At 48.5% G+C, this 13339-nt stretch overlaps 1 protein-coding gene across 9 annotated transcripts in view; it reads right to left on the reverse strand.

Moving 5' to 3' along the window:
• DOCK11 (dedicator of cytokinesis 11) overlaps positions 1 to 5566 on the reverse strand; it is a 71905-nt gene extending 66339 nt beyond the window's left edge. For 5 of the 9 annotated variants that reach the window (XM_085060514.1, XM_085060513.1, XM_085060512.1 and 2 more), the window contains exon 1: positions 5369 to 5564. In XM_085060514.1, the coding sequence (XP_084916640.1) occupies positions 5369 to 5470 (102 nt within the window). In that variant the 5' untranslated portion in view covers positions 5471 to 5564. Of the gene's footprint in view, positions 1 to 5368 lie in introns of all 9 variants that reach the window. The other 4 variants (XM_085060507.1, XM_085060509.1, XM_085060506.1 and 1 more) reach the window with 2 other exon arrangements.
• Positions 5567 to 13339: the final 7773 nt, after the last annotated feature.

The raw sequence follows: 13339 nt of genomic DNA on the forward strand, positions 1-13339 counted from the left end.
AGCAAACCCAGCCCCTTCCCTGGCACACACTGTCCAGGCTGTGCCATGGCACTCAGCCAGCACTGGGCTCAGCCCAGCCCCTCACACACAAGCCCTGACTCAGGAAAGCATGTGATTCATTTTAGGAATGCGTTTAACTGTTTTCTTGAACAAGTCCCTGAAGGTGAACAACATTCTCTCCATAAACACTTCCACAGGAGTCACCAGGGCCAGCTGAGGTGGCCAACTGTGGAGGCAGCTAGCCACAGCAGGCAAATCCTGCCCTGGTTAAACCAACAGCAAAACTCCCGCCCACTTACGCCGGGGCAGAATTTCCTCCCGTGCCTCATATATGTCTGTTTTTCTATGTAAATTGTGCAAACACAGCATGTTGACTATCCCCAGGGGGAACACGCATACATTCTGTCTCTCTTGAGTGCCAAGATCACTACAAACACTGCATATAAAGAGGCTTCACATTGATCAAAGTGAATTTAGCTTATTAAAAGAGGATTCTATGCAGAAAGCTGATTTCCTCTGCATGAGCATAAATTGAGACACTAATAATATAGTTTAAGCTGAAAAAAAAAAAAAAGAAAAAACCACAGAAAGAACAAAATGCCTTTTTGCCTCCAGTCAAAACCTCCTTAGCATCACCATTAAGGAGCTTTATATCTCGTTTTTGCGTCTGACTGAAACTGAGCCACCCAGAGGAGCCCAGCCCAGCCAGGATCAAACAAAACCCTTCTCCTCCTGGCATGCTGCCCACCCTCTCATGGTGAACTTTCAGGGAGAGCACCAGGGCACCATGTAATACAGAGAGCAGGCACTTGCTCTGAACACCTCTGGATGGCAAGGATCCATGCAGTTGTTTGTAAGCAGAGGCTGTCCCACACTGCCATTGCTGGCAGATGTGTGGCCAAGAGCTATGAGTGCCTAGGTGCCACCAAGCTGTGCCCTGGGGGTACCCAGAGATGCTCCCCTGGGCTGGCTGACACAGTGTGGGCACATCCTTTGCAGCTGCTCCTTCTCAGATAAGATACTCTGGCTCTGCACACTTTCTAAAATCTCTATGGCAAAGTGGTAAATGCATCTTCAGTAGATCTGTATAGAAACGATCTAAAGAAAATCAGAGCAATTGTGCGAGACTTAAGATTGCCACCAGATGACTGGGTTTGGCAGCACTGTGGGAAAATGCATCATCTGTGTTTTGTCAAGTGCTTGCTGCTCTGATCCCATGTCTCCCACACACTGAATTTCCCTGTCACGACACAGAGAATGACACCTCTGGAAAACCTGCACGTGGGTTGAGACAAAGCCCCCTCTCCTTGCAGCACTGCCCAGCTCATCCCAGAGAGACAGGGGAGGCACAGGGTATCTCTCAGCTCTGGCCTCACATCCACACAAGCAAGTGACCACGTGCAGCTGATTTGGATCCTGAGGCAGAAGGAAGAGCCTTTGCTGTTGTCCTGGTGGTGCCACAAGACCCAGGATCTCATTCACACACCTGTGCTCTTCAACTGCTCACCTCTGCAATGCTCCACTGCACTCCATGGGCACAGATGGGGTGAAGGAGAGGTGGGGTCACCTCCATCAGAATGAGGACTGCACACCTGAGCACACATGTGCATCCTGCAGGCAAGATGCTGGGTTTTGCAGCTGCCCAGGTCCCTCAGCAGTGCCTCAGAGCAGGGTTCTCCTTCCCTGCTCTTCGACTTTCCCACTATTACTCAGCAACATCAGAGGATGTTGAGGAAGATTGCACTGAAGGTCTGAGCCAAAATCACCCATGTCCATCCACTGCCAAAGGTCCCTGGTGCTCTCTTTGAGCTCTAGCCCAGATGCCTCTTCCAGATGCCATCAGCACTTTGTCTCTGAAGTTGCACTTCTAACACAGTATTTTACTGTTGGAGTCCCAAGGTTTTAGATGCAGGTAATCTCTTGGTTTAAGTTATCACTCTTGAGCTTTGACTGCTCCTTTCTTTAACCTAATCTTAAAATTTCCCTTTATCTTTCAAGCATGTCATTAATCCCACCTGCCAACAAATGCTTTCGTTAAATTTGTCTGTTTACTTTAAGAGTGACATTATTTGTCAATTAGTCTGCCAAAACTTCATCCCCAGTTGTAATCAGTAGCACACATCAGGGACCATTCAAAGCCGAAATTGATACAATCTGCCCTGCAGCCTCGTGAAGAACAGCGCACAGAGAGAAGCTGGGTTCCCACAGGGTGCGGCTGCCTGCGGCACCCCAGCACTCCCAACGCTGCTCTGCAGGGCTGTGCCTGCTTTCAAGGGATTCCTGCTGAACTCTTCCTCCCCACCAAGACCTCCCCTAAACAGCCTGTCTGTGAACGAGGCCAGAATGACAGCCGGGATGCTGGGAACAGCAGCAGAGAAAGAGGGAACAAGAGCCCTAAGTGAACTGCACTTCACCCTTCTCCATGCTTCCCACAGGGCCCAAAGTGTGCCAAGCTCCCCACCACAGCCTGTGCTTACTCTCTCTGCTGCAGCTCCAGGTTACAGCTCTGCTTAGACCCTGACAGGAACAGCACTGACTGCATCCTAGCAGCTGGTCCAAAGGGCAGTGTGTGGACACAGGTACTCCAGGACACCTTGGAAAGGGACAACTGCCACCATATCCAATGCTTCCCTTTCACAAGCATAAAGGAGCAAAGCCCTGCCAAAGTCAACAACACAAATGCTCTCCTTGCACTAGGCAATAAATAGAAAACCAGGGACAGAAATAAGATGGCATGGGCTTCACTGCTCCTGCAGGACAGCAGTTTTGGAGCTGCACTGTACCAGACATTGCACTCCCTCGGGCTGGACACGGCACTCCTGGCTGGAGACACATCTCCTTGAATGCACAAATTGTGGCTCTGTACGAGCTGACCACTTCCATGACGTTAAAAGCTTTCCTCATTGAGATGTTTTTGTTTATGAGTATTTCATTCACTGACTACAAACAGCTTCTTACTCCAGACAGCTCCTTGTCTCGAGGAGTGCCCTGCATGCCCAAAGTGCTGAGCTCAACCAACACACTGAAAGAGCCCCACAGTGCCACTCCTCCTGCAGATGAAGGTGCTCTGGTACCTGCAGCATTAGCTCTGCTCATCTCCCCTTCATCTCCTTCATGCTCACTGCCAGAGATACCTGTGCTTTCAGCTACAACTGCCCCAAGGCAAGCAGACAGCCAAGGCATCTGACAGGATGACTGAGGGAGTATTAAACTATTCACATGCTTTTATTGACTCAACATCACCTGCTGTGTCCAGGCTGCAGGAGGGAGATGGGATCCTGCCAGGCTCCAGTGCAATTTCAATCTGCTTCAGGAAGTCCCAGCTCCTGACACCCTGGGACACAGTGCACCACAGCCTGCTGGCACACTCCTGATGCTGGGCCCTTCCATCTTCCCCACACTGCCTATGGCAAGGAGAGGGTGGATGGGATGGGGATGTGCTCACACCATGCTCTGCAGCTGTCCAGCACCATCAGCACCAAGAATGAGCCTCACCTTGGGAACAGGATCAGAAAGTATAACTTCTCTGTCTCACCCCTGCTCCACCAATCCCCACCATCATTTCCCAGGATCCTCTTTTTACACTCCCAACAGCCAGCAGCACAGCAGTGCACAAGCACCCCTTCCTCACAAGGATGATGAAGTACTAAATAGAGAGGAACCATGTTTTTGTTGGAGCAAACCTCATCCTTAATCACTGAGGGAGGCCAAAATGCCATCTGAGACAGTCCTATGAGCTCGAGCCACCTCCTTCCCCACTCCCCAATCACTGCAGTGTCTCATGGCTCTTCCTAGTGATGCAGAAGTGCTGGGATTTATCCGCTGCTGCTGAACTGTCGAAAGCAGGAAACTCTGCCAAGACCTAGGGATCAGAAACACCTGCCCTCACCCTCCTCTGGTGCTTGGCTGCAAACACACGAGGCAGCACAGCAGCTCTGGGGATCTGCCTGCCAGAAAGAGAGAGAAATTGGCAGGGACAGCGTGGGCAATGAAACCCTAGAGAGGATCAGAAAGAGAGCGGCTGCCTGATGGATGCTGGACTCTGACGGCTCCTCTGGGTTCCTGTCAAGGTTTTATCTTCATCTGCAGTCCCACCCATCCCTTCCCTTTCTGAGAGGAGCAACATGACACAGGTGCCAAATAACCATTTGCCTGTACGATACCAAAGCTCTTCTGGTCCTATATACACAATTTCATTTTTAATGAGAAGTTCCATCAGCTTGTGCAAAGCCTTTGTCCCTGTGTATTGTTGATGAAAGAGGGAAAGCAAATCCCACGGAAGCCCACAAGGAACCATGAACAACTGCACACAGGAAGCAAAAACTAGCACTAGATTATCACCATAGCTTTTTGTCAGGCTTAGAAACCTGTAAATTTACAAGAAAACTCTTTAAAAAAAAAGTTCAAACACATCAATTTATTCAATAGCACATGCCATTTAATCTATTAGTAGAGAACTAATAGGAATTATTTGCTGAACTTGTACTGCACTTTCTGCATATCCCATTGACTAACCTTCCTTCCATCAAAGTCAAGGTCAGAGTTGATTACACGCTAGAGTAATTCAATGAGCACCAGTGAAACACATCCAACAAAGCGCCGGGAAGCTGTGAGCTGACCCCGGCATCCTCCCGAGGCACAGCACTGCCGTTTGCACAGCTGCGAGCACAACAAAGACAACCTGCTGCAGCATCCCTCATGCGGGATGAATCGCATCTGATAACGCATGTGACTTTCACCCCAGACGTTCGAGCGCGATTCCCGGGATTTCTCGAGCTCCCCCGGCTTACGCCAATGCCTCTGCCGCTCTCTCACCTTGCCAGGTCGTGCCCTTCAGTCCTGCCCTATCCATGTGCGGGTTTCACACTGTCTGCACCCCGTGCAGGGCGAGCTCCGCTACCTGTTTGCTCAGCGCCCCGCACTCCCAGGTTCCCGCTAATTGCTGCTCCCACACCCGGCACCAGCTCACGCCAGGATGAAGCGCAGCTTCCCCGCGATCCTCCCGGCTCCGAGCGGCGCTCAGAGGGGCGCGGTGGCGGCAGGTAGGGTGGCACGGCACCACACACACAGAGGGGATCCCCAAGAAGGATCTCCATGCCTGCCTTGCCCGGCCGCACCCTCCCCATCCCTTGCCCCGCGCTTCCCAAATCCTGCCCCGCCGCGCCCTGCGCATCCCCCGCTCTGCCCAGCTCCGACCCAGCTCTGCCCTTTCTCCAGCCCCTCTCCAGCCCCTTCCTCTTCCTCTTCCCGCTCCGGGCGCATCCCCTGCCCAGCTCTGCCCCCTGCCAGCGCTGCCGAGCTCCTCCCGCTGCCCCCATCGCCGAGCGGGACCCGGGCGCGGCTCCTCCCGGGCGCTGCCCGCGCTCACCAGGACGAAGGAGCTGCGCACCGCCTCCGAGACGCTCTGCCGCAGCTCGGCCGCCGTGCCCGGCTTGCTGAGCCGCTTGGTGAACTTCCTCACTTCCGACATGGCGACATGGTCCGCGCCGAGCCGAGCGGATCCCGAACCTCCCTCCTGCGCTCCCTCGCTCCGCCGGGCGGGCGCGGCCGGGCCGGGCGGGCGGAGCCGCGGGGCGGGACCGGGAGGGTCCCTGCTCGCCCCGCCCCGCCCGGCCCCGCTTTGTCCCCGTCGCAGGTGCCCCGGACCCCGCCCCGGCTCGCGGACAGCCCCGGTGCCTCGGCCGGGCACGGGCAGAGCGTGCCCCGCTGATGGAGCAAGGATGCTCGCGGTGAGGCTCCGGGGATGCAGCAGCGCTTTGCCCGGGAAAGCACGGCGTGCCGGGGCTCACCCCGGGGCAGCAGCCTCCGGCCGAAGGGCCTGGGCGTTTGGAACAACATTCCGCCGAATGGGGCACGGCTCCGCTTGGGCTGGTGGTCTCCCTGCTCTACCATGTGTTCCTGCAAGGCTAAGCTGGATCCAGGAGAAGACCTTTTAACTGAGCATCTCTGTGCTGGTTGGGGTTGGGTTAAAGTTATTTTTCTCCACAGTAGCGGGCTGTGTTTTGGATTTGTGCTGGAAACAGTGTTGATAATTAGGGATGTTTTCCTTACTGCTGAGCAGCGTTGACACAGAGTCAAGGCTTTTCTGCTCCTCACCCCACCCAAAAGTTGCTGGGGGTGCAACAAAGAATTGGGAGGGACACAGCCAGGATAGCTCACCCCAGCTGACCCAAGGGACATCCCACACCAGATGGCGTCAGATTACTGGTATAAAGCTGGGTCAGAAGAAGGAAGTGGGGACAGTCAGAGTGTCTTCCCAAGTCACCATTACTCATGATGGAGCCCTGCTGTCCTGGGGATGGCTGAACACCTGTCTGCCCTGGGAAGTTGTGAATGAATTCCTTGTTTTGCTTTGCCTGTGTGAGTGACTTTTGCTTTACCTATTTTACTGTCTTTAGTTTCCTCACTTACACCCTTCTGATTCTCCCCACACATGCCCCTGGGGGGAAGGGATGGAACAGCTGTGTGCAGCTGAGCTGCCAGCTGGGGTCAAACGAGAAAATCTCCAACCTATAGAGTTTGCTATGGGAAAGGGCTTTGATTACGGAGGCTGTGATCAGATTTGCTTGCCTCAGCCACAAAAGCAAGAAGTAAGGATATGAAAAGATTTCTTAGGGCTCAGTTCCTACTCCTCATTACTTTGTCATTCTGCACTTCTTTTAAGGATGGTGATTTTGAAATTACAATAGAGAGCCTCTGTTTTGTACATGAAAACATTTAAATTTATTTTTCTTACTTATTTTATTGTGTGTTGTGTCTTCACAGCAAGATTCTGAATTGGATAGAGTTGCCATATAGTCATATGTTTGAGGAATTTACACACATTGTGCCATATGGCTGATTAAATACTATCTACAAGGATCTCACTGGAATTATAAGCATGCCATAAGTCACACAACATATCGAGAAATAGTTTTGATTATGAGAGCCAATCTGTAGGGGGTAATGAATACAGCCATTATGATCCAAACCATTCAAAATGTTATTTGTGACTCCTAAAGCATGCAAGCTAGTTATTGTTCTGCTTTTTAGCAGTTCACTGAAGGGGCAGCAGTTACCATTTCATATGAAACATTGCTATGATTTTTTACACCAGAAGCAAAACAAATCTGAAATTTTATTGTTATTTATCAGATATCTATTAGATGTGGAAAATGAAAAAGACGAGTTGCAGAATTTGCATTTTCACAAACATTAAGCTTTTCCAAACCTAAGTTAAATGAAAAGCAGTGTGACACACAATTCCAGCAGCAGCACAGTGAGGTTCACTTCGTTATCATCACACCCATGAACGTTCTTGTAGAAATTTTATTAACCACTTCAAATCCTCACAGCACAGCTCCAGTGGCTCCTGTGGTGAACTGGCAAATAAAATCATTAGGTCTCCCTCACCTGGCCATGAGAGGGCAGGTGACAACAATGCTTGTCACAGAGTGAGGGTAGCCCTGTTCATCCTGGCTGCTGGGGAGAGCCCCTGGACCCTGTGGTTCTTCAAAGTGGGCTGGGCACTGCAGGAGAGCCCACACCAATGACTGGGGTCAACAGCTGGGGCAGAGCCATTTCTGCCTTCTGTTTGCTGCATTAGGAACAGCTCCAAGAACTGGGGTGTTTGTCCAGGGAGAAGAGTGTTGTGACAGTCACTTGACAGGAAATAAAATCCTCCCTAAACCTCCCACCTCATTTTTTATCCAGACAGAAGCAAGAGGTTCCCACTGAGATTACGAGCCTGGTTTGGTGCCAGTGAGGGGCTTCATCCAAAGAGCTGCCCATCAGCATCTCACTGACCTGAGCTCAGCAGCCAGGGAAGACCAGTGAACAGTGAGGCTGTTTTTTGAAGCAAAGCATGAAAAGAAAAATAAAAGCAAAGGGAAGGACACATTACATGAAAACAACCTGTAGAAAGCTGTGACTCCCTCTTGGGCAGACTAAACATCAGTCAGACTCTCAAACACAAGGAGTGTTAAGGCAAGACAACAGTAGCCACAGCCCTGCTGTGACAGACAAACCCAGGGCTGCAAGGATTGGTTTTCATCTCCTTTTTCACAGGGAAGAAAGGCCAGTAATGGTTTATCAGCACAAGAAAGGCACCCAAGGACACACAGGGGCATTCTGGAGCTGCTGAGGAGTTGCACTGCCTCAGATAACCAAACTTGAACTCACTCTGCCATGGGGAACTCACAGACTCAACTGTGCTAACATTTTCACCTCTTTGTTGAGACCACAGCCTTGAAGTCCTCAATGTCATTTTGATCCTGTACCTGCCTGGCTGATCAGAGGGTGAGGAGCAGCAGCACCCTGTAGTTCCCAAAAAGGATACATGCTGGAAGGTGTGGCCAACCTGGGCAAAACAGCTCTCCTGCCACACCTCCTCCCCAGCTCTTGTGGTCAGCATGGACTACAGGAAGAGAAAATTTGCAGAGGACATCATGTTAGACTGACAGTGGAATCCTTCCCACTTTCCAGTAGCTCTATAGCATAGAAGATGCTCTAAGGAAGAATCTTTTTTTGGACAAACATCTGTCAGTGCAGCTGATGCTGACATAAGGTCTGAAACCACTTACAGGGACTCCTGGACCAGCTCTGCAAACCTCCCAATGGTGCTGAAGGGTTAGTGGCAGGTTTAAGATTTAATTTCTCACAAGCCAATCGTGATAAAAGGCACTTAATATTATCAGCCAATAATCCTATTTTTTACTACCTTCACTGGTTATCTGTGGGCCTTTCCATCACTTGCACATTGACCTGTCCCAGAAAAACACTTACCTACGAGGTTAATCTCAACAGGTAATTAACCAAGTGCTTCACTGCATTGGAAAGGGTCTTGCATTCCTGCAGGGAACCTGCCAGACTCAGTTACCCAGATCCAGACATGCTTTTTTTTGCTGGACAGGGGGAGAATTACAAATGTCATTACATCTGCCATTTCCCAACTTCAAAATTCCTGTGAGATACAGCTGTGATGTTTAATGTATTTCAAGTATTTCAAAATTGAAAAAACAAGCAAAAAACCAAAACAAAAAAACCTCGAAACAAAACCAAAAAACCCAAAACAAAGAAAACAACCCCACCAAACCAGAAAGTGGCCATGTAATGACATCTGCACACTCACCTCTCTTGATAGCAAAGCCAAAACACAGACTGCCCCAGGTCCCCACATGAAGAACTCCTTAAACACCACTTTTTGTGCAGTTCGTTCCTCCTGCCAAAGCAGAGGACAAATGATGTACTTGGGAATCTCGATCAGACATTGTTCCTCAGCTGCACACACAGCCAGCAAGCACTGCTGGTGTGCTCAGGGGAAATGTGAGAAATCTCTGGAGATACAAACACTGTGCAAGGCTGGGTATGTCAAGAGCAGCTGGTCAGACACTACAGCTAGGGCTGATCCTCCTTGGAGCCACCTGCCCTGTCACCCATCGACAGAGGTGCCAATGGCACTGAGCAGCCACCTGTTGGCTTCTCCGGGCCTGTGAAGGGAGGATGCTGAGGCTGTGCAGCAGGAAACGTAGGTCCTTAGGCTGCAAAGTCCAGGTGTTAAAGGGCTGCCCTCTGCTGACTTACCCTGGATCGCATGGGCACAGCTCCTGGGCATGGGAGGAGTGCCAAATCCAAGCACTGCCTCTCCCAGAACGGCACCATCCAGGTGAGCATTCAGCTCTGCAGGATCACACACTGCTGCTCTACTCCCTGTTCACCTCCTTCAGCTCTTGGGGATGGCAGTCACTGCAGGTGCATCCTGGCAGCTCCCACCAGCACAGCCCTTCATGGAAGAGCATACAAGGGTCTGCAGGGACCTTGGGTAAACTCCTCCTTGCACGAAGGGTCAGTGATGGAAGGAAAGCACGGGGTTCAGTTTAAGCTGTAGAGCTCTACTGTAACACAGCAACATCCAGCTTATGAGCACTCCCCTATTTATCTTCCTCTGCTTGAAGGCTTTAAAGATCATTTACAGTAGCTGCCACACACAAGAGGATTATTAACATCTCAAACAACTCCCATGAGCATCTCTCTAGCTCGGACAAAGAATACTGCAATTAAGAGGAGGATACACACAGCTGCTGGACATCTCCCTTGAGGTCAAAATGCCATTGCTGCCTGGTCTCAGCCCAGTATTTTTCACAACAACTCTGTGAAAAGGCAGAAGAAAAAGCTCCCTGATGTTTGTTTCCTTGTATAGATATGTGAGGCCCACTGGAAAACAGTATAAGGAGGTCACCATTGCTCTAATAAATCTATTTCACAATATGCTCTACAGAGTCAAGTGCTGTGCAGGCCAATAAAATAATCTCTCACCCTTTCAAATTTGCTTACCTTGTTATTGCAAACAATTATTTGTTTTCAGACAGCAAAAGGAAGGAGCAACTAATTCCATAAAAAGAGAGTCTGTTGAACACCTTCGCTACAAATTGAACTAAGCAAAGCCCAGTAGGTCTAAAAGGACAAAAATGATATTGGGACATTTAGAGATGCAACTGGAGGAAGAGGAAAAAGAATAGAAGACAACAAGGAAACACTGTCTATGAGGCTGGTCACTTACTGGGACAGGTTACCTAGGGAAACTGTAGAGTCCATCCCTGGAGATGCTAAAAGCCCTGTGCAACTTGCTCTGACCTGGGTGAGCAGAGGGGATTGGACTAGAGCTCCACAGGACTCTCTGGACCTTGAGTAACGAGTGATTCTGCAACAAGCTGTTCTGTTAATCACCATAACATAATACCAGCCTTTATCCAGGAGGGTACTAAAGGACAACTTTAAATTTATGCATGAACCCTACAAAAAAATTAAAGGAGTTACGGTTATTGGAAGAACAAACTTTCTGGCACAGCTCTGAACATGTGCTCATCACTTATTGCAGTTGAAGACAAATTTACCCACAGGCTTAAGCAAGTACTCGTGTTCCTTTCTGAATGGCCTTTTGTGTGTTGTGCTGTACGTAGCACTTGGCTCCACTCATTTTTCGTGCTCCATTTACTGAGCATTATAATCTGAGCAGAATTCCACACAGAAGCCTGAAGCACCATTGCTAAAGCACATAGAGGGAAAAAAATAATCAGTTTCTAACCATGTTTGAACTGAAAAGCCTCTGCTCCATCTTGGCAGGAGACCAATACTATTAGCAAAATACTAGAAAAGCAAAAGTAGCAGCTATAGACATCAGCATAAAGAACTGAAATCATGACTCCAGCAGCACATCCTCAGAACCAGTCAATAGTTCCCTACATCCTTCCAGTTTTTTGCCACTTTCACAAAATAAAGCAATGTGCTTATAAGCAGCTCTCAAACAATCAAGATATCATATATGCAACTAGAGAAAACACTTAGGAAACAGACACTGATAAGACACAAAATAATTTGCACTGCTGATATTTGAGGCAGAAACAGCAGGCAAGTTTGCCTCAGAAGGTAACAGCTTAGCATTCCTCACACTCACAGGTTCACTTTGGATCATCTGAAGAGTGGCCATTTTCCAACATGTGTTCAGCAAATTGCTAATGACAGGCAAAAAAAGCATAGTGGCCTTTTGTGACTGATGAATCAATTCTGCCATGCCTATGGCTAATGCTCTTATATTTAACAGTGTTAGTATCATGCCAGTCACAGAGCTCAGCATTGCTTTCAGTTAAAAAAACAAAACCCAAAAAAATCTCACCAACCAAAAGAAAAAAAAGACATCCCCCGCCCCCCTTTTTAACTTGAGAAAACATGACTTGTGCAGCATTTAGAAATCAAATTTTAGCATTACTCATCTACTTGAACTGCTGTTTTTGTCCCTCTGCACGTGCACTGGGCTTGGTGCCCAGCTCTGAAAGAGACAAAGGTAGCAGAGACACAGCTTTGTTTCCACCCACAGCCACTCACTGCCAGAACCAGCTGCCAAGAGCCAGCTACAGCAGAAATGAGGTGCTGAAGATCTCTGACATTCCAGTCAGCTCATTTTATTGATTCTTGGGAAGTGACTGGGTTAATTCACATTTCCTGCACCAAGGTTCCTCTGCAATGGCAATTCCTCACTTTGCCTCCTGGGAACTCTCAATCACTTTCTGTAAGCAGAATTTTGATGACATGGGTGTCAACCTTTTGTTCTTTAACAGAAGTTGTTAAGTAGGCCTCTGGAAAAAAACAGTCCAGAGAGAGGAACCCTTCAGCACAAAGGGAAGTGTTTTATTTCGACAGATCTCCACCCTTGCTGTGCTTGTGCTCCAGGAACATCACTGCAGTGCAAGGGCACTCCCTGATGCACAGACAGCAAAGGCACTTGACTGAACTCAACAGGTTCAGCAAAGAAACTGACATTTACCTGCAACTTGACATTGACCTACAATGAGAATTTGGAGGCTTTGGACAAAAGCAGAATGCAGCATGTAAAGTACTAGAGAAGCCTCCAGACTCAGTAGTGGCTGAGATCAGACAGGACACAGCACCACTCAGACTGGAATAGCACTTCACTGACACAGCTTTTGGAAAGGAGAGGGAAACAGGTGCTGATTTCTGAACCTTTAAAAATGAGCACCACAGTTCAACTGGGGAAAAAGCTCTAAGAATACTAGATCAATGCAGAGGAGGATCCAAACTAAGAGTGCTGTAAAGCTAAATATCAAGATAAGTAGTAGTCAAACATCTTCCTCAAGATCAGATTTGTTTACTGCCTGGATAATGAAAACCTTTTTTATGATGACCTGAGTACTTAAAAGGTGCAACACAATCTCTTAATAGAGATGCTGGCAGCTAGTATGCAAAACTAACAGTTCATCTTATGACTCCAAAGCAGTCGTATTTAAATCTTTTAAAAAAACCCCCAAACCATCCAGATCATTAAGTGGCTATGGAGGAGATTGTTTGCAACGAACCTGTGAAACAACTGCCAAAAAGCAGGCCCTTAGTGTTCTAGGAATCTCTCCTGAAGCCCACTCAGTCCCACATGTACCTCCTCACAGAAATCTCAGTCAGTTACAGTCTTCTACACAGATACTGCATATATAACAGAAACTGATTTTTGGAGTCACAAACCAAATACCTTCTTCTGCCACCTCCTCACTTCTGTCAATTTGGTGGAGCTCAAAGTAACAAAAGAATCTGGAGAGAGTTCAGCTTTCTTCATCCATGCAGGTATTTTCAAGTCTGAGTCAAACTTACCCAACTGTGTTAACTGAAGATAATTTTATATAATGTGTGTACCATTCTTGTATTTATTTTGACTGATGATAAACCCCTTGCAGTTGCCTTTCTTGTTCAAGACAATTCTACACAAAGTCATAGTCAAATTCACCTGAGTAGAAATGAATTAAAGGATGAGTGGGACTCATTTCCTGCCTTTCCATGTCTTCCTTCTTCCACTAAT

The sequence above is a fragment of the Lichenostomus cassidix genome, chromosome 4A, assembly GCF_008360975.1.
Source record: "Lichenostomus cassidix isolate B80296 chromosome 4A, HeHo_3.0, whole genome shotgun sequence".
Classification (NCBI taxonomy): Eukaryota; Metazoa; Chordata; class Aves; order Passeriformes; family Meliphagidae; genus Lichenostomus; species Lichenostomus cassidix.